This window comes from Centruroides vittatus, unplaced genomic scaffold (genome assembly GCF_030686945.1).
Source record: "Centruroides vittatus isolate TY-2023 unplaced genomic scaffold, ASM3068694v2 contig_628, whole genome shotgun sequence".
Lineage (NCBI taxonomy): Eukaryota > Metazoa > Arthropoda > Arachnida > Scorpiones > Buthidae > Centruroides > Centruroides vittatus.
Window position 1 is genome coordinate 3,938,649 of NW_027122385.1, and position 25,848 is coordinate 3,964,496.

At 31.5% G+C, this 25,848-nt stretch overlaps 1 protein-coding gene across 1 annotated transcript in view; it reads left to right on the plus strand.

Annotated features, from left to right (window-relative positions):
• Positions 1 to 24,715, plus strand: part of LOC136979558 (uncharacterized) — a 44,549-nt gene extending 19,834 nt beyond the window's left edge. The window contains exons 2-8 of the mRNA XM_067275563.1: positions 6,999 to 7,106; positions 14,805 to 15,001; positions 18,415 to 18,558; positions 18,640 to 18,801; positions 22,762 to 22,988; positions 23,541 to 23,631; positions 24,125 to 24,715. Coding sequence (XP_067131664.1) covers positions 6,999 to 7,106; positions 14,805 to 15,001; positions 18,415 to 18,558; positions 18,640 to 18,801; positions 22,762 to 22,988; positions 23,541 to 23,622 — 920 coding nt within the window. The 3' untranslated portion in view covers positions 23,623 to 23,631; positions 24,125 to 24,715. The remainder of the gene's footprint in view (positions 1 to 6,998; positions 7,107 to 14,804; positions 15,002 to 18,414; positions 18,559 to 18,639; positions 18,802 to 22,761; positions 22,989 to 23,540; positions 23,632 to 24,124) is intronic.
• The last annotated feature ends 1,133 nt before the right edge of the window (positions 24,716 to 25,848 follow it).

A 25,848-nucleotide genomic window follows, 5' to 3' on the forward strand; every position in this document is an offset into this window, starting at 1 on the left:
GCGGATTCTTCTGAGACTGCATCTTACTCAATAGATAAACACTTACTCAAAAACCTTTTAAACGTGCAGCCAAAACGTTTGAAGTTAATAAATTTGGCTGCACGTTTAAAAGGTTTTCAAGTAAGTGTTTATCTAGCGGGTTTTTTAGTTTGGGAAACAGGAAAAAGTCGCATGGGGTCAGGTCAGGTGAATAGGGTGGGTGGGAAAGCAGTGGTGTTGATTTTGGCCAAAAAGTCAAGTTCTGAGGAATAAATGAGCCAGTGCATTGTCGTGGTGAAAAAAACCACTTGCTGTTCCTCCAAAGTTCAGGCCGTTTTTGCGCGATTCTGTTTCTTAGGCATTTCATAATCCCCAGGTAGTACTCCGTGTTGACTGTCTGGCCTGTAGGTAGGTATTCGTGATGCACCAACCCCCTTTGCATCGAAAAAACAGTCAACATCACTTAACATTTGAGCAAACCTGTTGAGCTTTTTTGGGGCGGGGGATGTTCACCCACCCTCACCATAAGCGTTGGTAATCAACTCAAAAGTTTTCTTGAAGGATTTCCAGAGTTTCACACAGAATTTCACAGAACAATGCTGCTCCTTCAAATAGCTCATTTCTGCAGATCTGATTTTTTGCCAAACCTCACAAACACCCCTTCACATAAACAGCTGTAACTAATCACCAAACAAACAGATTGAAGGAGGTTACTCAAGAGGTTTGCATGGACACAATGCCTCCAAGCAGATTAAAAAATAACCAACTAGAGGTGCTCTATTCAAAAAAGTTCTTGAACTTTTTGAATAGTGCATATGACCTCGTATGTAGCAACCTCTGACTTTTCCTTGAAACTGACTTCATTGGTTTCCTGGTATAAGTTATTTTCTTCATGGAATTTTAATTTTATTTCCTCATCTAGTAATCTTGCTTTGACAAAATTCATTTTGACTTATGCCACTGTTTCCAACTGTGTCATACTTGGAGGGCAGGGAAGTAATAAATGGCACACATCTTAAGCAGTTTTGGATCAGAGATCTTAGTCTCTCATGATTGTATCAAACTTTAGAAAATGGTCTTCCAGGCTTTCTTTCTTATCCAAGCATAAGTTCAATAGTCATCTCCATAATGTCAATTTAGTGAAAGAGCTTGTCCTGAAGAGTGTGTCTTTTTAGAGCTAGTAACTTTTGCAGTTTTATAATCCTTAATTATATCCAAATGTTTATCTGAGATTCCTTGTATCATTACTGATTGTGCCTTTGCATCTTTCATCATATATTTTTCTTTCTTTCAGCTTCCTTGTCTGGTGGATCACTCTAAATCGCATCTTTGCACTGTTCACTTTTTGAGTAGATATAATTCTAAATTTTCAGTTATTTAAATTATTTACTTCTAATACTGGCATGACTGGTCATGCCAGTATTAGAAGTAAATAATTTTGACTACTTGACTAAACAAAGTTACAATATCTAATACAAAGTTAGATAAAATTTAAGTAACTTACTGGAACCTCTAAGACAATAACCTGTTAAAAGTGAAGAAAGAATGTACAGTGGTACATTGCTTTAACTGAAAACTGTTTAATAAACGAACAAATACAGAAAAAAACAGCAGAACAGCACATGCCTTCTGTGCTAAGAACATGGTGGAGCATGGCAAACAGTGTGTGGGAAGATTTAACGCCCCTGGCAGTTGAAAGGAGCACAGTACAAAATTTACATTCTTTGACAGTTTTAATTTAAAAAATCACATCTTTTCCCATCCAGACTGGAAGTTCATGTATAGTTAATCAGTGCCTCTGACCTCTAAGCCTTCCATATTTAGTCTCGATTTTTATCTAACTAACTAACCGTTCTCAAGATTAAGAAAGGAGGGCAGCAGCGGGGTTCTATAGCTCTGGAATTTGAAAATTGCAAGCTAATAACTGTTGGCAGTGATTTGCTAATAATAACAAAGCAGTTTTTGATTTGATTTGTAAAAGGAAGGCTATTAATTTAGCATCTCTTATACAAATTGGAGCCTACTGCTTGCATATTGTTCACTGTATTTGTGATGAAGTTAAAAGAATGTGGCAGCAAGCTATTTACTTTATTGATGATAGGTTTTCTCATTTCCTGATCCTTTGTCCTGGGATTTTGAGAAAAAAGTGATCTGTTTCCCAGGATATTTCAGGATATAATTAATTATTTTTAAGATATAAAATAAATCTTGAAATTGAATGATATAATTATTTTTCATTCTTTAAGTAATTTAAAAGTCCTGAAACCTCCAAAATAATAATAATAATGCCGTGTAAATTATGTATTAAAAATTACCTTTGAGTTATATATAGAAATTTTCACAAATAGAAAAGATTTATTAAAGTTTGTTGGAAACTGCTTACAAAAAAAGTCTTTGAATTGAGTTGAAAATTTAAAGAAAAAATGTAGTTAGATCAAACTTCTAACAGAAGATATTTTTGTTTTTTTAAATAAAACATAACACAAAATATTATTGTAAATTTTTATAATGAGATTTTTAAAAGCAAAGATGACCAATACTCCGATCACTCAATCTGGTTATTATTTTAGTAATGAAAAGTCCTGCTACCGAGAATGTCCTTTCTGATTCAATTGATGTGGGTGGAATTGTCTTTAATGCATTTAAGAGAAGACAGATGTTATGTGGTTTTTCACCTGTAGCCTTGAAGATTTCTAGTTTGTTTTTGAGTTGCATTGCAGTACTTCTTTTGCTCTCTAGTATTCTTGATTTGTCTACTTCGGCTGCTTTAATAGTGGCATCAAGTTTATAGCCTGATAATTTGGCAGTTCGTTGGGCTTTAATAATCGGGTTTATGAAGAAAACTTCATACTTGCATACTTCCTACTCATTTGTATCTTTGCCCAATTTCTGCAATCTGGCATAATGCAATTATTGAAGCTACTGGGCATGGTTAAAAATTAAGACAGCATTGGTGCAATTGATCAAGATATTACAGGTTTTGACAAGTAAAGAATTTTCAGAGTTTTGCCATAAATAGGCTACGTATTGACAATCTGTGACATGCCGTAACAAGCAAAAATTTAAAAACACAAATAAGCAGGCTTAAAATTAATAAATACAAATGTATTCTGATAGTTTGAATTAATTATACGTTATATCTGCAAAATTTCCTCAGCCTTAATACAAAATAAGAAAAAATGACCTTTTAAGAAATTTGCAGGATTTCCCAGAATGAGAAGAATTCCCAGAATATTTCCCAGTTTAAAAATCAGCCAGGATTACTGGGATCCCATTAGAGAAACCCTAACTGATGACTTGTACAGCTATTTTTACTTGTTTCCTCTATACAAGGACAAATTTAATGGCATTCAAATTCATCTTGAACTTAATATTAAAAAAAAATTGTTTTTGCAATGTGTTGAAACAGATATGCATTTTGGGCTTAATGCCTCTCTTCAGTCCTATTATTACATATTTATTAGCAAATTGATTACAGGTTTACAAATTTATAGAATGCATTGAAAAAATTAGGATACATGTACAATGGATACGGAAAATGGAGCTAAAAATTTTTCTGTATCCATTGTACGTGTATCCTAATTTTTTCAATGCATTCTATAAATTTGTAAACCTGTAATCAATTTGCTAATAAATATGTAATAATAGGACTGAAAAGAGGCATTAAGCCCGAAATGCATATCTGTTCACACCAATAAACCAACCTTTTTCTTCTGAAAGTGTTTCCTGTGTGATGTGTTCTCAACGGCAACATTGTGCTAAGAAAATACATATAATATAGAACAACAAGCAACCAAGATTTAAGAATACAGGTATATCTTGACTTACGTCGGTAATTGGTTCCAGGAGAGGCAATGTAAGTCGAATTTACTTGTGTAGTTATGACATAAGTTGTAGTTTCGACTTACGTCGTAACTAAACGCCAATAAATGAGCACTTAAAGACCGCTAAATAAGACGACAACACTGAAACACATGTTTTCATGGTTCGTTCCCTAGGATTTATGATGATTGTATTAACATTTACTGTAAATGTACATATTTTAATATGATTTTATGTGCTTTCAACGCTTTTCTAGTGATATTACGACTTCAATGTTTATGGCGGACGGATTTAAAGTCGAATAAACTGACTTAAACTTGATTTTTATTTTTCCATATACATTTTTGACAAATGACGTAAAATCGGGAACGACGTAACTCGAGAGGAATGTAAGTCGAGGTATACCTGTAATATGATCTATGTTCTCCAAGCTTAGAGGCTAAAGTTGGACAAGCTAGAGATTGCAATGAAGAAAATTGAAATGAGCATGATTTGTGTATAAACAAACATTAAAATTAGACATTGAAAACAGGAAGAGACCTCTGATTATTTTTCCAAATTATTGAAAAAGAACAAGAAGATTAGAGAAACCACACTGGAACTATAGATTACTCCTTTCATTTCCAGCATAACAGCATACCTTTTCTTGAGATAAAGGATGTTTTGTTTTCTCTGTATGTTATATTATTATTGTGTTTATACTTGTAAACATTGTTCTAGTGCAATGATTTCCAAACTTTTTGAAGCCACCACCCCTTGGTTCTATAAACTTATACTTAATGCCTTCTAACCTGTTTTCCTTGTATCAGAAAGGCTTGTATATATTCTTAGAAAAACTTTTCTATGAACCTCTGTCTTTACCATACATTGTTCGCCACATCCGGAAGCCATTAAATGCAATGTTTCTTCTTACCCGTTTTAACAGAGGAAAGGAAAAAGATGTCAGTGACTCCAATCCACCTATGGTCATTATTGAGTACCCTGTCTCCAGTGCCCCTGCCACCCACTTCTTTTCACCTCCCTAGATGTACTCATCACCCACATGGTGATAGTACCCACTTTAGGAACCACTGTCCTAGTGTATGAGTGAAAAGTATTTTGGACATTTAAATTTGTGAGAATTTGGTTTACAACAAACTGCTTTTGAAAGTGTTCTGTTTCATACATTCTTCTTCTAAATGTATTTTGTTTAATTGTTATTCTGTTGAATTATAATTCGTTTGTGTGGGCAGTTTTTGTTATTTTGTTTAAGATGTGACTTGATGAAGACCTGCGATTTAGGTCACATCTTGGGTCAAAAACATTAGTAAATTTTGAATAGAACTGTTATGTAACATGTTGGAAATGAAAACTGTGTATTTTAATTTTTGAAGAACAAGAAATATCAAAAAAAATAATGATGCTGCAGGGTTTCAGCCTTGTTTCCTTCAATATTTCTAATGTGCTTACATGTTTTTACAAAGAAATTGTATGTATGTTAATTGTAAGTTATTTCAATTAGGTTAAATGGCCATATTGCATTCAAACTGGACTCAGTATTGTGATTTATCTTGGATTACATGGTTATTTACAAATCTTGACCTGGTATGTAAGAGACCTATTTTTTTCAGTTTTTATTTTATTACTCTTCCCAGTTCTTGTTTGTATTTGTATGTAACTGTAAAAATACAAATGTTGTTTTAACTATGCATACTGTTATTAATACCCTACTTACCAGACTCAAAAAATGAAATAAGACAGAATTGGCAGTGCAGTTTTTGGAACACTTTATGTTAATGGTAGGATTCTATTTCTCTCATTTTTTTCACTGAAATTTTCTATTTTTTTTTAATTTTTTAATCATGAAAAGTTACTTGAATCTATCTAATTTTTTAAACTCAAACTTTCAGGTCTTCCAGCTCATCAAGCTTTAAAAAGCTCATAACTATTGAGTTTGAACATGATTATATTTAAATTAAGCAAGTGGTGATCTTTGTTAGTTGCTTGTAATTTTTGCTAATTTAGTTTTCTGGTGTTGATTTCTGTCTCACTCTCATCAACTAGAAAAAATAGCTAAGCCATAAAGACAAGAATATCCTTATTTGTAGAATCTTGGAGAAAGATATAACAAAGATCATTGAAAGATTATTTGGTGTCTTGAAGAGATTTGTATATATTGATAGTGGTTTAAAATTAAACACAGTAATTACTATGACAATTTTATACATTGTGTAAAGAATTTATTGTAAAATTGAAGGTTTTACTTTCTATAATCTTTTATTTCAGTTATTCTTTGAAGAACTATAGTATAGCAACATTTTAGTTAAAAAATTTCAGGAGTATAATGAACAGTCTTTTTCAGGACCATGCATTTTGATAGGAAATTTGCCTGTCAAGTAAAAATAATGATTGTAAAATAGATATTTTATTGATTTTTAAATGATTATACATTGCAGTCTGTCTATGGAAAGAATCAACTTTAGAGAAATGTCACATGTGATGTTGCTTCAGTTAAACCTATCAGCACATTCCCTAATGATATCAGCACTTTTTGCTTAATATGTCAAGCAACATGTAAATTTTATTTTACTTTCTCTCACTAGATGGCAGAACGACTTTTCTGTTAATGTTTTATAGCATGCATTAACTGTAAAGAATCATGAATTTAACTACTACAGTGAATCTCCTCGTATTCCAATACCAGAACATGAAGCTTCCATAAGAATTGTTTATAATGGTGGTGACATGTTTAACAAATAAGAAACAGGAAGTAGCTTGCCATAACTAAGCAATCAATGGCTGATGATCACTGGTTAATACCCAAGTTGATTCCACAGACTGACTGTAATTACTGAAAAGCTAAATTTTACAAAATGTGAAAGAATGGAGTTTTGTGATATATTCATCTTGATTTAAGTGGATAAATGTTAATTATGTTGCTGTATTTTTAACTTTATAATCTTTCATATGCATCTACATAGTTTCTACATTAATTTTAAAAAACAAAAACTTTCAATATTAACTTATTGAAGAATTCAAATTTTATCTTTTTATATCAGGTTTGGAAATTAGAAGTCTGTTGTAAAGTTCTCTAAGAATTTAATTTTATTAATAATAACAACATTATAATTTTATTTTATAAAATTTTATTGGATAATAGTTTATTCAAATATTTTTAGCATTGAAAAATAATAATCATATGATTTTAAATTAAACAGTGACACCTAATAATCAACAAAATATGTTGTGGCATTCTAATTCCACATCTCCAGAAGAAGAAGTAATTCGTCAAAGAGGTCGACGTAAGGCTGCCCAAATAGCAGCTGGTAAGTTGTTTAAATTACAGTATTTAAATAATTAACTGTGGTTTAATTCTTTTAATTAAACCCTAGATTCAAAAACAAAACAGATATTAAGTTTTACATAGTAGATCCCTATTTTTACAATCTGCTAGATGTCTGGAAAACACTGAAGTAAGCCATCCTATTTCCTATAGACAGTATTGGCAGAAGTCGCCATTATGTGCAGCTTGAATAGATGCAAAAATACTTTCAGTAAAAGAGCTTAATAATTTTGACTACTTGACTAAACAAAGTTACAATATCTAATATCAAGTACAAAGTTAGATAAAATTTAAGTAACTTACTGGAACCTCTAAGCCAATAACCTGTTAAAAGTGAAGAAAGAATGTACAGTGGTACATTGCTTTAACTGAAAACTGTTTAATAAATGAACAAATACAGAGAAAAACAGCAGAACAGCACATGCCTTCTGTGCTAAGAACATGGTGGAGCACAGCAAACAGAGTGTGGGAAGATTTAATGCCCCTGGCAGTTGAAATGAGCACAGTACGAAATTTACATTCTCTGACAGTTTTAATTTAAAAAATCACATCTTTTTCCATCCAGACTGGAATTTCATGTATAGTTAATCAGTGCCTCTGACCTCTAAGCCTTCCATATTTAGTCTCAATTTTTAACTAACTAGCTGTTCTCAAGATTAAGAAAGGAAGACAGCAGTGGGGTTCTATGTTAAGCATAGTTTGTTACTGTAGTGTTGTGAATTTTATCCAATTCCGTAATAATACAATAACATATTTTTTAAAAATTTATGCTTTTGTATGAAAGTTTTCTATTTGTGTTCCATTTGTATTAAAAAAACTGACTGACCCAGCCATACATAAACGATGGCCACAGCAAGAATCTTTTTATTGGTGAACCAACACTGATATTTCTCAGTGATTAAACAATATTAACTGTTTTGTTTTTTGGATAATTTAAGAGCTTAAATATATTGAAAATTATTGTTACTTTTTGCAAAGTTTAATATTTTTCTTTATAAGTCTTCCATTTATAAACTTTATTAATGCTTGGTGTGGTTTTAGCCCAAGACTGTTTGCACCTGCAAAATCACAAAGAATTCAACTTATTTGAATATTGGTTTGGTTTTTGGTATAACTTTATAAATAAATGATTTCGTTTCTCTAGACTAGAAAACTGGACTGTTCCTCATTGTGTTCAAAATCAGTTTACATAGAAATTGATTTTTTTTTAAATTTAGCCATTGTTATTTAGTAAAATATAAAAAATATCTCAATATTCTTTTTAATATTTGAGTTTGTATATTTTTTTTATAAAACTAAATAACAATTATACTTAAATTATTTTAATGGCTAACAATTTAAACAAAGATGTAATCATTTTAAAATGTTATAATTTAATGAACAAATAGGAATCATGTTAAGAATTTTTCAGATGAAATTATATTTAATTGAAGGAAGAATGATTAAGTAAAGAAAATTTTGCCGTAACTTTGCTGTAAATAAGAACACACAACATGCATTTTTTTCTAATGTAAATCTTCTTTTGAACGCACATTATTCACTGATCCACAAGCTTTTGGGTCTCACTGAAAGAAGAATTTCATTTGCATCTTCCAAAATTGCTCTACTTCCATCACTTCCTAGTTAATAGAAGTTTTCTGTCTGTCCTGAGCTGTAATTGTTCCTTTAGCAGTACAAACAGATTGAAATCTGAAGTGAGGACTATATAGGCTAGTTCAAGTATATGTTTCATACTTTAAAAATTTATGACTGTTGTAAGCAGCAGTGTAACGATATTTGTTACCATATAATAGAGAGAAGCAGTACAGCTTTTATAACTCCAGAAATATATTTATATTTCTTATATTTGAACTATATGAATGTTATGTTTATTTAGAACATTTGTCCCAATCTTAATTTAAATTATTTCAGTTTTGTTTAATTTATTTTATCAAATGTTCTTTTTTTTCATTTAAGTTTGATTTTTCATTGAAGAAACCCCAAGGAAGTAAGCGAAATGTTTTTGGTTAAATAAATACATTGCTGGAGTTATACAAGGTGTATTGTTACTTCTTAGGACAGAACATTTTTTAAATTACAGATTAAGGGCATGTAGAGTTTCATAAGTCAGATATGAGATACTGCTACAAGAAATCTACCTGGTGAGTACTATTTGAGCTGTCCTAATTCCCTACAGCAGTATTTCATCTCTAACATGCTCAACTCTACATGTGCTCAATCAGACTTGTCAGCTAAGATCACTAATAAATTGCAAGTTTGTTCAAACAAGGTGAATCCATGTGTGTTATGGTTTTGAGTGACAAAAATGTCAATGGTAGTCATATCATGTAAATCAGCCCTTAGTCTATACATTTTTAAGCAATACTGTTTCTGGAGATTTTGAAAAAGCAGAAATGAATGACACTTCCAATGACTCATGTTTTATGTGGAACACTAGACATCATTGAAGGAGTTGGTTTAATGAATCATAAAAAATGCATTCTTCACCAATAGATATGGCTAATATTTGGGTCTTTCTAAACAGAAGATGCACAAAACACTTCTAAACATCCTACAGTGACATAAAGTCATGGATGTTCATAGTAGGGAAGGCAATAGAAGAGGCTGGAAAATAAAAGATTTGAATGAGGGATTGGTAGATTAGACAGGAAAAGAAAAAAATAAATTCTTTAGAGTTTTTATCAGCAAAAGGTATGTTACAGAGGATGTAGTTATAGCCCTGAGTTTGTTGAATTGGGGGCCCTGTGTACATGCATAGTCTAACAAAAAATACACTTATGTAAGAACCAGATAACCGGAGTGGTTGCTACAAAGCCTGAAGAAGAGCCCAGACGGGGCTACGAAAACGTTTGCGACCCTAATATCAACCACTCTGGTTATCTGGTTCTTACGTAAGTGTATTTTTTGTATGAATTTCCGGTGTGTAAGGAAGATTTATACATGCATAGTCTGCACATTTAGCAGTCAGCCACTGATTATTGGGCTTCTAACATTCCCAAAAAAAGTGTGACTTTACCAGATGACTGGTATTTGATTTTTTTTTTATTGACAGGTGATGATTGATGCTTCCAGTGCATTGCTTGTTTCTTGCTTTCTGGTTTATTAGTTTAGTCACAATATGATCCATAAAAATATTTACTTTGTTATGGTACTGTACATATCCAAATACTTTTGGCAGACTGACTGGTGCTGTGCTTTAATTTTGCATCAGCTTCTTCAGGACCCATTGCTGTACATTTTCCTATATCTATATTTATTGTGAAGAATATTGAAAGCATAACCATGACTCATGTTGAATTCAATAGCTATATCAACATATGTGATTCTCATGGATTTGCAAATTTGCTTTAATTTGTTCCATGACTGACTCAGTGGTGATTGTCTCTGATCATCTCAACCAAAGTGCATTACATTTTTCTAGTTCTTCCTAACTTTATACTCCATAGTTTTAGTTCTGACCTAAATAACCACTATTATATTTAGCCAATGTGCTGCAATTAATTTTTCTTGTTTTGACAGCTGACCATAGAAATCATCAGACTTTGATGCTCTCTGCAGTGCATTCCAAAAGTGATAACTTTTAGGACCATATTGCACTGGTTTGCAGTAAATGTTGCCATGTTTATCAAACAGTATAAGCTCACTTAACTATTCTACATTATCCAATAGCAAATTTTATAGAAGTTTTTACAAAAACACTTTTATTTAATGACATCTTATAAATAATGTAAATTAAATAATCTTACCGATATAATATAGAAATGTTTTTCAATGATATTGGAAATTAAACTTAATTTGGAAATTTCTAAAGTTCATCTAGTAACTTCAAATATTATTGGAATAAAAAATTGAGATATTGTTAAACTGCATTTTGAAATTTCAGTACTTACTCAAATTATATTAGAACTGATCGTTTAATTTTTGGAGTAATTAGTTTTCCTTATTATTTATCTGAAGATGTTTAAAATATTCATCCTTGACCTGTACACACTTCTATCTCCCTACCCACATTTTGTGTCTCTTCTGCATCCCATTTTTGGATAGATGTCGAAGAATTGTTGTTGTGACTAGGGGTTGCAAATTTACAGACTTTTATTTTGGTAACATGGTAAATTTTCAGAATATTACTGGTACTTTTTAAATTTTAATTCTAAATGCCAAAATTAGCACGTTAGTGATTGTAGTTGCTAACTCCTTGGTAAATTGGTAACTAAGCAATAAATTTATAGAAATGATGTCAAGTACTTTTATTATTTAAATAAAATGTTTGATGCCATCTGTAATATGTAAAAAAATATAAATACAGTAGGACCCGCTTAACACGGGGGATGCATTCCTAGACGACAAAGTGCTAAGCTAGACAGCATTAAACAAGGTCATTTTAACACAGAGTAAATAGGGAAAGTGGAATATGAGACCAAAAATAAACAAATTTTACTATAATTTTAAGTTATTTTTATATTAATTTGCATAATAATATATGTTAAATAACACACAAACATATGCACAGAGAAATCTAAATTTAATTTTTTGTGATGAAGGTCCTGGCTTTTCTGAAATTCTTGTTTTTTGCAATAAAATTGTTTAGTTTCATTTGTTGCTTTTTTCTTTCCTTAAGCAAATGTCAGTAGCAGAATATTGCATCCAAAACACTTTGTTTTGCTTTTGCACTCCTTTCAAAATCTGGATCATTTGCTACAATTTGATTAATTATTTCAGTTATCGTTATTAAACTTTTACTGAAATCTGTAGAGAAATTCTTTGGGTTCTTCATTTTCAGAATCACTATTTTCCAGTTCTACATAAATTCCTTGTTCTGCCAGTTCTTGGAAGGTTGTAGTTGGTAAGGCTCTCAACAGAAACCTGCAGTAACTTCTCAACATCCCACTTGTCTACATCTCCTAGTCCTGCTGTACTGATTAGGTTAACCAAATTGTCAAACTAATGATACAGCAATAGGCCCTTCTTGTTGAGAATTCTTGGATATTTTCAGCCATAATTTCTTCCACACTTCATTCATGCATTTATCAGTTAATTTTTGCCAAGCAAAGTCAATATTGCCTATGGCATCTATGATGATATATTTTTTCCAAAACTGTACAAAACAAACATAGATTTAAGAAAAATACAGTGCTACGACAAATTACCACCTTTTGCTGATTGGTTTGTGTTTGTAAATAATCTTATTATATACGAAATAATGAAATGCTGTGATAATTTGAATCAGTGTAAATTTTGAGCATTTTTTTTTAGGCTTCAAGCAGACTGTTATATCGAATCAGTGTTAATCGAGGCAGTGTTAAGCAGGGTCTCACTGTATATGTGAAAGGATGTACAAATGCATATTTGGCTTCATTAACATAAAACTCTTCAAGCCTGGAATGAATTACAATAACTACCTTTAAATGCAATTCCAGGATAAATAATTAACAGTTTGCAATCTCACAAACACAGTCTCTAACATTTTCAATCTACATAGATCTTCCTCAGGATTCATTGAATTGGAATGCGGATATTGGAACGTTTTTTAAATTTATTTAAAAGCAGATAGACGAGGATTTTTTTAAAGACATTTTTTAAAATAATAATTTAAATTGCTTAAATCAAATTTAAAGGTTAATTAAAGTCGCAATAAAATTTTTTCATGCGGGTAAAAATTTTTCAAAAAATTTGGGACTTAGAAAACATCCGAAAATTCAAAAAAAAATTTTTTTTTGACCATGGCCCAAACGCTCGTTTTCTGTGTAACGCTATGTAAACCGCTCGAACTCAGTTCGATTGCGGACAGAAAGGGGTTAAAAATGTTCAAAACAATTTTTCATTCGATTGCTCCCTTAGGTATAATTATTGCCATGCATAAGATACTTGTCCTTCCTCTTTGAAATTAATGCAACAACTGCGCTTTGGATTTAAATATTTCGAGAGTTTTCAGTGTCCTTATGTGGTCGTCATGTTTAGCACGTCTTATGATGGAAGCTTGGTCTAGGTGGACTTGTATGTCGTCAGCGGCATACCTGGCAAGAGCGGTGTTGTATTTTCCTTTAGTGATGTCATACTTGCGTTCAGCCAGCCTTACTTTGAGAGATCGTGTGGTGGCGCCAATGTACTCAAGATCACGCTGGATCTATTGTCTCTCAGCGTAATTTTATAAATGCCTGGGACCCTACGCATGTCGGTGTTGCCCTTTCCGTTTCTAAGGATGTTATAAACTGTGGGGGCACGCCTATAAGCTAACCTGTCGCCTCTGTGACGGGCAATCTCTATAACCACAACATGCAAACCTTATATAATCTAGCACTATGTGGTGCATGTTGTGAGCATTCTCACTTATTGATGTAATATTATTGGGCGTATGAGTATCATTGTTGGAATAGGCGTTTGCTAATTTATGAATAAGGTGTTTTTTGTAACCATGCCTTTTGGCTATGTCTTCAAGACGTTTAAGCTCTTTTAACGTGTCCTCATAGTCAGTGCAGTGGGTAAACGCATGTTTGACTAAGGTATGAAAGGCAGCAATTTTGTAGATATAAGGGTCGTATTAATGCTTTTAAATAAATTTAAAAAAACGTTTCAATATCCGCATTCCAATTCAATGAATCCTGAGGAAGATCTCTTATGTAGATCGAAAACGTTAGAGACTGTGTTTGTGAGATTACGAACTGTTAATTATTTATCCTGGAATTGCATTTAAAGGTTCAATGAGTAGTAGTTATATTTGGCTTCAAAAAATTGTATACCTACCTATTTTTTATTGAATTTACTGGTAAAAATGTATCAAATTATAGGTGTACTTACCAATGTGTTTTTTTTAACCTAATTGCCAGTAAATCATATACTAGTAGTGCAATCTGGTCAAGATTCTTCATGCCTCCTTATCAGATGCAAAATACTTGCTTTTCATCAGTAACAGAAATAACGTGACCAAAACTGGCAAATATAGTGATGTGACAGGACCTTAACTCCAATTATAATGCTGGCTGCACAATGTTGGAAATTTGTGGTTTACCATTATCATGATGGGGAAATCATTTCACTTTAGCAAGTTCTGGGCATTTTTCACACAGCACAATGAAGTTTAAGAATTTCAATGTTATCTCCTGGAGCCCAAAATGTGTAAATACACAATTGTATTCTTTAAAAAATACTTAATTGTATCCTCAAGGAACAGAAATGCTTTAAAATATTAACCTTTCAACAGTGGAACAGTCAGATGTGGTGCTACCACTTAGTCGTGGAGAAGAAATGTGGGAAATTTTTAAAGTATTTTTTCACAGGTTTTTTCTCATTACCATTTTGGAAAAAGATTTTGTAAACAGTTATGTCTAGTATAGAAAAGTCTGTTTTTATTGTACATAATTCATTCTTTATGTGAATTTTTTTTTTCACGGTAGTTTTTGGCGATACCCCAAAAGAATTTAGCAAATATATACGTCCCTCACCACTGCCGCATGATTGCCCTTGACGAATATATTCATTGCTCACTGCTGAGTGGTTAATGACAGACTATTCAAAAAACAATTGAGACTGATAAACTGATCAGCACTTATTGAGGCTTATCATGAGAATTCAGAGAGGCTAAAACTGAAATTTTTCCAAAAGTTCACATGGGGGAAAATGGAAATGATCAGCTTTTGTATATTCAGATGTTTTTTGAATTTTCACGTGTTTTTATTTTTTATAGCAAATATGCAAGCTCTGACACCACCCAAGACTCCTAGATCTCCTCGAAATACTAGAACACCTAGTAAGTTAAATTCTGGAACTCCAGTGAAAGCGCTTCCAACTCGCACTTCACCTAGAAAGCGTTTGAACCTTGGACATGATGTATTATCAACTGAAGAACTCTATGGTCAGTCACGATCTAAAAGACTAGCTAACGTAAGTATATTTTAAACTCTAACTTGCAAATTACAGAATTTAAAAATAGTAAATAGGCAAACAAAATTAACATAATCAATTACAAATTTATTATAATCAAATTTTATTTCTAAATATGGAAATATGGAACTTACAGAGAGTTGGTCAAAATTTATAGTCCAACCTTGTATATATTGGTCAAAACTTGTTTTTAGTTAGAATGTGTTTTAACTAGTTGAAACTAGTTTATACTGGATGTCTTTGTTAAAACCTGTTTTGTCTAGTTAAAACTAGTTTTAACTCAAATTCATTTTTGACTAGCAGTAAATTCTAGTTTTATCTAAAATGAAAACATAAATTTTAGTATTATCTAAAATGAAAACATGTACAGCAGTAAATTAACTAGACAAAACCTGTTTTGTCTAGTTAATTTACTGCTGTACATGTTTTCATTTTAGATAAAACTAGTTTTAACTTTTAACATTAGTTAAAACTAATTTTAGCTACATAAATATGTTTGGGGGAAAATAAATAAAGTTATGTATAGTGATTCGGGGGAAATGCCTAACATTCTGCTTATGAAGGAAATTATAGCGATAATTTGGGTTTTGGAGGCCTCTAACAAAAATATCATATTCTTGAGCATGTTTTTCAAATAAAGCTTTGGAGTATATGAAAAATAATTATGTATTGTGTTTGCAATGACAACTTTTTCACTGACTGGCATTTTAGGCATCTCACCCCAAGTATCCGGATGAGATGCCAAATGCCATTAGGGTAAGATAACAAATATAATTGCATAAAATTAGTTTTCGAATATCTTAACCAAATTTAATTTATTGCATATGTAGTACAAAGTACGAAGGCTATTTTTTAAATAAGGTCCGTTTTTTAATAAGAAGAAAAATACTGTAAATATCGTTAAAATTATTTTTTTCTATATTCTACATACTTTTATCTACTTTTCTACATAATTTCCATTTTGTTTAAACATTTGTCATACCGCTCAACAATTTTTTGAATTCCGACTTCAAAGAAATCTGCCACCTGTCAAGAAGCCCAATCCACGACTGCAGTTTTCACTTCTTCTTCATCGTTGAAATGTTGACCACCAAGGAACTCCTTTAAGTATCGAAACAAATAAAAATCACTGGGTGCAAGGTCTGGACTGTGTGGATGATTGTATAGTCAAAACGATAAAGCACTGTTTAATCTTTTTGTTTTGTGATCGTCAGAAAGCAGTCTTGGAATTCACAGAGAAAACAATTTTCGATAATTCAGTTTCTCCGAAACAATGGTATACAAAACTGATCTTGAAATCTGTGGAAATTCAATTGATAACGTTGAAATCGTGAATTGTCGGTCCTCTCGAATTTTGTTATCCATATCATGAATCAAATCTTCAGAAATCAGAGGTTGGCTGGCCAGGGCGTGGCTCATCATGCACATTAACTCGCCCATCCTTCAACATTCTTACCCATTTTCGAACTTTACTGTCACTCGTAGCATTATCACCGTAAACTTCACAAATCTGACAGTGAATTTCCGCTGCTGCCAAGTTTCTTGCATTCAAGAATCGAATAACAAATCGTATCTCACAGTTGGCGGGAGACTCAATTTTCTTAAACATTTTAAACTTCTACAGCTCAGCATACAGACAGACGATATGGCTGCAAATGGCGTCAAAACGCGCGCTAAGCTTGCTCGGAGCAGAAGTGTATGCATACTGCCGTGATTGCGCATTATTCTCACTTTCATTCACAAACGGACCTTATTTAAAAAATAGCCCTCGTACTTTATAGTAAGTATAACAGCACAGTATAAGTATTGTGAAGTTTCCGCTCGTTTTAACGTGCTCTATAGCTAGCTGAAAGCTTTTTTCAGTCCAAAAACCTTTTTGAGAAGTCCTTATATAATTTCTATGCATATCCTGCAATAAAATGAGAAAACAAAAATTTATTAAAAATAGGCATATTGGAATTCAATTAACAAAAAATAGGCATGTTACCCCAAGAGAAATGTGGCATCTTTCCCATTTGTTGGGGTAAGATGCCTAGTGGAGTCAGGTGTTCTAACATGTCTGATCGGGATCGGCTGTAGCTCACAATGGAAACTGTAGAACCTTAACTACTTTACACATTAATTGTTTTTTGCAATTTTTAATAAATTTTATTTTACTTTTTAGTTGTAAAATGTTTCTAGAATCATTTTAAAACAAAAACTTGGTTCTTATCTTGCTTTTATTCTTCTCAGATGTAGAAAATGAGGTAATGGTAGCCAACTACAGCTTTTTGCACTCAATATTGGTCCAACGATTCATCATACAAACACATGACAATATCTGACATTACCGTTTGAAAATATCAAAAAGTAGGCGTCTTCCTCCCCTTACCATCTTACCCTGAATCATTCTATATGTTGCAGTCAAAACCATTTTTTTAGTTAGGATGAGTTTTAACTAATTGAAACTAGTTTATACTGGATGTCTTTGTTAAAACCCATTTTGTCTAGTTAAAACTGGAATTTACTGCTAGTCAAAAATGAATTTGAGTTAAAACTAGTTTCAGCTAGTTAAAACACGTTCTAACTAAAAACAGGTTTTGACTGTAACATATACATGAAACAGAAAAACACAACCATTGAGTTAATATACAGTATTTCAAAACAACATCAGCATACAACGAAAGATAGGCCATTTGCATATCACAATATTCAAGTCATTTCCTGAATATATCAGGTAGGTGGTCACCATCACAAGCAATACATTCTTCCAAGTGTTGGATGAAAGCTGCATTACATCATCCAATCTGTTTAAGGGAATGTTCTGCATGGCATTGCAGATGTACTGTACTGTACAGTTCTTCAGGTCCACTAGAGTTTTGAGGCATGTAGGCAAACACCTGACTTTCAGATCCCCCACAAGAAGTCTGAAGTGGCCAAATCCAGAGACCTTGCTGGTCGGAAGTCCTAGGAAATTTGTGACAAAGGTGTTTTGATGCACTTTGTTCTGTTCTTTAAACTGTTGCATGATCTGGATTTTTGCAGGTCAGCATGGATGCAGTGAATGAGCTGGCATCCCAAGTGTCATTGAGTGTCCATGCATTCCTCCATATAATAAGCACGTCATCAACATATCTTTTATACAAGATTGTCTTTATTAAAGTTGATAAGTGTGATGTGTTCTATTTTTCTCATTGGCATATCGTAAGGACCTGGAGATGATGGCAAATCTGGATGTTTAATTTTTTTTTCCAGTTATTCAATCATTGACTATTATGATCACTTGGTTGGGACCAAGCCATTGGTCCCAACCAAGTGTTACTTACTGTGTTATCAAATTGATGAAAATTCTATTTTTATTTTATTAATACATTTGTAAACATTTTGTGGTAATTATTTATTTTAAAGTACTAATATAATTTTAAAAATTTTAGATTGGTTCTCCAAATAAACGAGCTCGACTCCAACATTCTCCAAAACCAGTTGTTAGTCCTGAAATTGCTATTAATGCATTAAATCAAACCCAATTAGTTCAATTAGTTCATGAACTTATTGAGAGACAGCCAGATATAATACAAGTAAATTAACTTAAACTTACTTATTTTTGTATATTAATATCTTTTTATATTTTACATAATTTTTTAATATAATTTTTCTAGATAATAAACGATATTCTTCCAGCAGTTGATATACAACCTCTAGAGGCAAAACTCTCCTATTTACAAAAGAATATTTTAAAATCAATTCCCAGAAATGTTTGGTCTGCAGATAAAGATGTTTATTGCTATCGCCGTGTTTGTACTCATTTGGATCTTTTTAAAGTAAGTATAAAATTTTTCTTCAACTAACATCAGTTTGAATATGTTACAGAAATAGTAGTTTGAGAAATTAATCTGATTAATTTCAATTTAGAAGAAAATACTATTTAAAAAAACACTTACTTTTCAGCTGATGACATTTTATTTTTCAACATTTACAAATCATAAGTGATATTATTTCACTCCATATGGATTATTATACCAGGTTGTTCAATAAGTTTTGTTGTTCAATAAGAGATGGCGCTATTAGGTTTGTCGTTTTATTTCTCTAAAAATAGTACTACTTTTTTATAAACACATGTGAAGTTTCATGTGGATCTGTCAACTCATTGGTATATTTGCAGCTGTTCAAAGTTGATGTGTCAGTGTATTTTTTTTTACAATGGAAAAAATTGGATATCATGCAGTGATAAAATTCTTATTTTTGGAAGGTGTAGCACCAAAACAAATTCATGAACGATTGGTAAAAGTGTATAAGGACTCATCACCTTCAATTAGAACAGTAGAAAGATGGGTTGCTGAATTTAAACGTGGCCATACAAGTCTTGAAGATGATTCACGTGAAGGACGTCCAAAAAGTGCATCAACACCAGAAATTGTAGCAAAAATACGGCATATGGTTTTGGAAGATCGTCGATTAACTGAGAGAGATTTAGTAGAAGCCCTAGGGCTCTCATTAGGCAGTGTGAGCAATATTTTGGCTGATGTTTTGGGTTACAGAAAGCTGTGTGCACAATGGGTGTCACATTCGCTAACTATGGAGCAAAAACACATTCGAATGCAACTTTTGCAAATTTGGAGTGTTTTAGAAAAAATAAAAAGGATTTTGTGTGTCGTTTCATTACTATGGATGAGACTTGGGTCTACCATCATAATCCTGAATCAAAACAAGAGGCTAAGGAGTGGTGTGAACCCGGTACTTCGGCTCCGAAGCGAGTTAGGGTTCAGAAATCGGCCAAGAAGGTGTTAGCATCAGTTTTTTGGGATGCAAAAGGAATTTTGTTTGTGGATTATCTCCAAACTGGTAAAACAATAAACTCAGACTATTATTGTAACCTTTTGGACCAGCTGGATGTAAAAATTTGTGAGAAAAGACCTGGTTTACAGAAGGAAAAAAAAACATTTTTCATCAAGATAACGCACCCTCTCACACAGCTCAAAAAACCATCGCGAAAATCAGCGAATTAAAATACGAATTGTTGCAACATCCTCCCTATTCGCCAGATTTAGCTCCCTCTGACTTCTGGTTGTTCTCACTCACATCTCAAAAAATTCATGCGTGGGAAACGATTTTCATCGAATGAAGAGGTAATAGCAGCTGTGGAAGCGTATTTAGACAGTCTTCCAGATTCTCACTTCAGGGATGGAATCCATAAATTAGAAGATCACTGGAACAAGTGTATTGAAGTTCAGGGAGATTATATTGAATAATAAAATGTATTTCAAACCATAAAATTGTGTTTTTTTTTTATCAAACGACAACCTATTGAACAACCTGGTATTAATAAAAAAATACTAGAGAGGTTGAAGCCAAAGTTCAAACTTTAAACTTGTACAGCAACCAGAAGTACACATTTGATGTTTGAACTCCAAGTAAAACACGTTGCACCACACATTTATGTCGCACACTGATTCATGGGATATTGTTGAAAAATGGCAGAAATATTTAAGAATGACGAAAGTTAAATGTAAATAAAAAAATTAGACTATTTTAAAATATTTAGAGGATATTAATAACACTAAATAATTATTTTTGACTTTAATTAGCATCATGTCTCCTACCGAATGATATAATAGTAGGACAATTTCAATGTCTGTTCTCATGACATACTTTTGTTGAGGGAAGTAGTGGCTTATATAAATCCGTATATGGATGGCAATCGGAATGCAGCTTGGAAAATTATTTTTAGAAATTTACAAATGTATTATGCTGTCAATGGTAGAAAATGCTGTGAAAGAACAAACCTACTTCTACAGTGTTAGGACCACAAATATATAAAAATTCTATAGGCACTTCACATCACTTGCAAAAAAATTGAATAATTAAATTTCTGGGTTAAAATCATCTGTTTTTTTTTTTAAATGTTATTCATAAATGCTTAATAAAATTTAATAAAATATGTCATAATTTTAATGCAAAACAGAAAAATACAGACATTTAAGCCAAACTTCTACTCACCAAGCTCGACATTCCAAACGCCATTGTCAAACTTCTAGGATTACAAGATGGCAGTGCTTGACATTCAACGTTTGTTTTAGAGATGCAAACTTTGGTTGCAACCTCTTTACTATACTGTCCTCTTTACAAATTGCCAGACGAATGTTCTGATAAAGGTGTGCCACCAACAAAAATAAAAAATAAAAAATTTTTCATTTCCATTTAAAGTTTGTAGTATCAATGTTTTATTTGGCATGGAGTCACTGCCATGATTCTTGATAAGAGCAAAATGTGAAACAAAAATGAATGTGAGATCTGGATTTTTTATAGATATTTTTCTGATTATTTCCCCTCCTATTGCTTAAAGAATTTGCAAAAAAAACACTTCACTGGGAATATATACAACCCTCCTTTTTTTTTTAATGCAAACATTTATCCATTCAGGCCCTCATTCTCATACTGCAAGACTTAAAGTTTACTATATACTCTTCAAAGACTGCGTAGATTTGCACTATAGACTCTAGTATACCTTTTAATCACAGCCGTTTATTGCTAATATTCGAACGTTTTCGGTTATTTTTAATAACCTTTCTCAAGAACAGTTACATTCGAATGCGGTCGTAAAAATTTGAACACGTCGCCAATCGAACACGAGCTTTTGAAATGGTTCTATAATAGAACCATTTCAAAAGCTCGTGTTCGATTGGCGACGTGTTCAAATTTTTACGACCGCATTCGAATGTAACTGTTCTTGAGAAAGGTTATTAAAAATAACCGAAAACGTTCGAATATTAGCAATAAACGGCTGTGATTAAAAGGTATACTAGAGTCTTAAAGTTTACAATTAACATCCAATTTCATCACTTTATTTTGGTCCTGGGGACACCTTTAACCTCCACACCTGCTACAATAACCTTCACCTCCAAAAACAATTAATCACGTGACGTGTTTTTCCAGGATAAATCTATAAAAGCCCCCTTCTTCTGCCCCTTTGGGGGAGTCTTCTCATCAACCACCAGCCCAACGACATCCAGGAACTTTCAGGGGTCTACCAAAAAGCTGTATCTCTGAGCACCATTTTACTGACAGCAATTCGTGGCTCAGTCATGAATTTTATAACTGTGTGAACAATTATACAGGGTGAAATTGAGCCTCTGTGGAGTCATCCAAGAGGTATGGTAACAATTCATGTAAGCTCTCTCTCTGCCACCCTCTGCATATTCGGAAACTAGAGAACAAAGTTGATAGAATCTCAATGTTAGATATTATAATTGTCTGTTTGTTACCTAATAAATCCTTGTTTCATTGTTAAATAGTGTTATTTACTTGTTTATCACCTACACCTTACCTAATGACCCCCCTCTCCTCCTCCATTCAACTTGACAAAAAAAATCCCGATTCCGCGGGATCATAGAATGTAAACCCGCCATCCTCTGACAAGTGGGCAGGTTTCATCAACCTGTTGCTGACAAAAAGAGGTACGACCTTGTCCTACCTCCAGGCTACCCATACAAATATTAATTCTCAAAATGCTTTCAGATTTCTTTAGTGTTTAGTGTCAGATTTCTTTAGGGATAAGACCAGAACAAATCAAAATTGAACAAACAATTTGAAAATGAATTGAAGTAAACATTCTGGAATGCTTTAATAAAAATTAAGGCATTCCAAATTTCATTAATAAATTAAATTTGATATAAATTATACAGTTTTCCCCCCATAATATGTTCCAACTTTATTTTTTTCATTATCTATTCTATAAAATACATTTCTGAATTTAAAAGTTTGGGTCTTTATTTTTATTTTAGAAAGAATGTATAGAACAGTGTAGCCATCTGATTAATGGTCATCAGTGGAAAGCAGTAATGGATTATGTTTTGATGGCTTGGAAATATGTTTGTAAACTGCCTAATTGGGAAGACAAATCTCACAACAAAATTAAAGAAATGTGTTTTAAAACTTTAGCAAGTCAATGTATGAATGCATTAAAAAAAGGAAGTTTTGATTCTGACGAATTGGAATTATATGAAGAGAAGTAATTATATATTTTTTTTTATAAGTTTAATGTTATTTTGTAATGTTTGAATATAATTTAATGACTTATTATTTTCCAGATTTAAGTATATAAGGTTTGTCTATTAAATTCAAAGACTTTAATATACTTTCTAATGAATAATCAATTGAATATTATAACAGGATTCAGTTGCTTAAAGGAAAACCTGGAATACCAGGACAGTTTAGAGAATATCAAAAATGAATCAAAAAGACTAATTGGAGAATTTTCAGGCAAAATGATTTTTGTGTATTATGAAACTTGTACTTGTAAAGGAAGATTTTATTTTCAGGGAAATGTTTTAAAATATCATCTAACTTTTTAAATTTCCAGTGTCATTGTCATGATGTTTTGTTTACATTCAATTCAGCCTTTCTAAATATTGGCCATTTGGAAGTTAAACTAATAATAATTATTTATGTAAAATTAAAAACTAAATATATAAAAAATATATAAATATATATATATATATATTGTAAATACTGCATACATATATGTAAAAATTTTAATGTCTTTTTTTTTATACGTTTACAGATTGAATGAAATGAGTACTGATAGTTCTAGCATTTTACCTTGCTTCAAATATGTTCAAAATCAACTTGAAAGAGTTAAATAATAGGTATTTGTAGAAATTTTTTCCTCTTTAATTAAATGCATATAAAGTAATAAATAAATTTTAATATTTTAGGGATAAAATATTAGTAATTGAAAATTAAAGTTGTGAAATTTAAATAATAGTTTTTCTATTAAATTTGTAATTCATAAATTGATTTATTTCATAAGAATATTAATTACAAATGAAGAAAAAAATGGTTTAATGGAGTTTAAACTGTATTAAATAGTACAATATTAGTAGTACTGTATCAGCAGCTCACTTATACTATTTAATTTTGATATTAATTCATTAAAGCATATTTTTATTTGAGTGCAGTTTTTTCCTATATTCTATATTAATATAATTCTATATTATAATTAAAATTCCTATAATCCTTATTCATCTAAATTAGACAGAATTAAATAATTACTAATTAGACTAGTAAAAAAAAACTTATATAAAATTATTGAAAGACACCACATTTTTAATAATGTATTTATTGAATATCAGTTTCTTATTTCAGATAAAGGAAAGAAAATCATTATTGATATTTTAATATAAAGAAAATGTGTTGGTTGTTGGTAAATATTCCATAATACATTTTAAAGCTTTTATGTATATGTATTTCTTATCTCCGTATTCACAAATGTGCCTTATACATCTCTTTTTAAATATAAATATACTAAATGATTTTAGATTTTTAATACTATGTTGAAATTTCATTAAATAAATCATCCTAAGTATGGCAAAGTTTATCAAATAGTAATATTTTTGTGCATTTTAAATTTTTATAAAATAAAATTTATTAGCTTATAATGATGAATTTTTGTTATGAACTAATGAAAATTATATAAAATGATTTTTAATATATATTCATGTTATTTAAAAAATGTGGAGTTACCAGGTTCATAGCCAAGAACATCTAAATATATGACCTGTGGCATGAGTTGGTGATGTCATTAGAGTGGATGATCATTAGCTGGAAATAGTTTGAATAAGTGTAGTTGACAGTAATTTTTTTAAGGTGTTGATGTGGAAAGTTCATATGATGTGCAAAACTCTGTATTGTTTAAATAAAGTAACAAAGCACTGTATTAAATTTATAAAATAAGAATGATACTTAATGGCTAAATTTATATTAATACACACATTTTAACCAACAAATTATTCAGGTGTTATATTAATCAAAATTGAAACACATCCAATTTAATCATTACAATTTATCAAAAAAAAATTTATTTAATGAACAAATAACATAGCATTTTGTTAAATAAAAAAAATTTATGTCCAAACAAAAATGTCAAATTGCTATAAAAACATTAAAATTTCAGTTTTTTTTTTAAAGCACTATGAATGTTTTATTGGTATTGAAATAATTTAACAATTTACATAATTGCAAAATTTATTAGGATACATTTTAAAAATTTAAATTTTAAAATTGGATGGAGTTTAATTTTCTATTGTTTTTAGCTTTTCTGTGTTTACAATCATCATTTTTCTTTCACATAATTATTTTAAAATATTTTATTACTGGTACAAATTATGGATTTAAGTAATTCTTATGAAGAATGATTACAAGGAAAAACTTGTTCAGTATTATTTATAAACATTAAATAGTTTTTCACAAATCCGAGTTAAATTTCCAAGTTGATTATTGGAATAATAATAATTTTTTCATACAGGAAATAACTACTTTAAAGACCCAGAAATACATAACTGCAGCAGTAACAGTTAAATATGTTCTCTTGATAATTAACACTGAGTTAGGCGTTAACACAGTTTTTCTTGTCTCGCAAGCACTTTCGACGATTATAAGTTCGTCATCTTCAGGCGAAAAAGAACGAATTTGAAAAATAGAACGTGCAGAGTGTTCCAAGTAGAAAACGGAAAATTTTCTTGGCGATTTTTAAATTTAACATTCAGTAATTCCGTTGGTAACGTGCAACAAGCTTTTTCAGGCGTTTGAAAAATCTTAAATCCACATGACTGGCAGCGCATGCGTTGTGGAGCAATCGTGCTAATTGCGACACTGCGTTTGGTTGCTTAGACGCTGGTATAAAGTAACCCATATTTCGGGCAAGTCGAGGGTGAGGACGTTGCATGCATCTCAGGTCATTGTGAGGAGTGCTTCCCAAATGTCATCATCCTATTATTACAGCGCTTGAGCAATGTTGTTTTTGACCATAGCGGGTTATAGCTCTGCTATTAGGGATTGCAATTGCTGGATCCAGCGCATTCTTTGGCCTG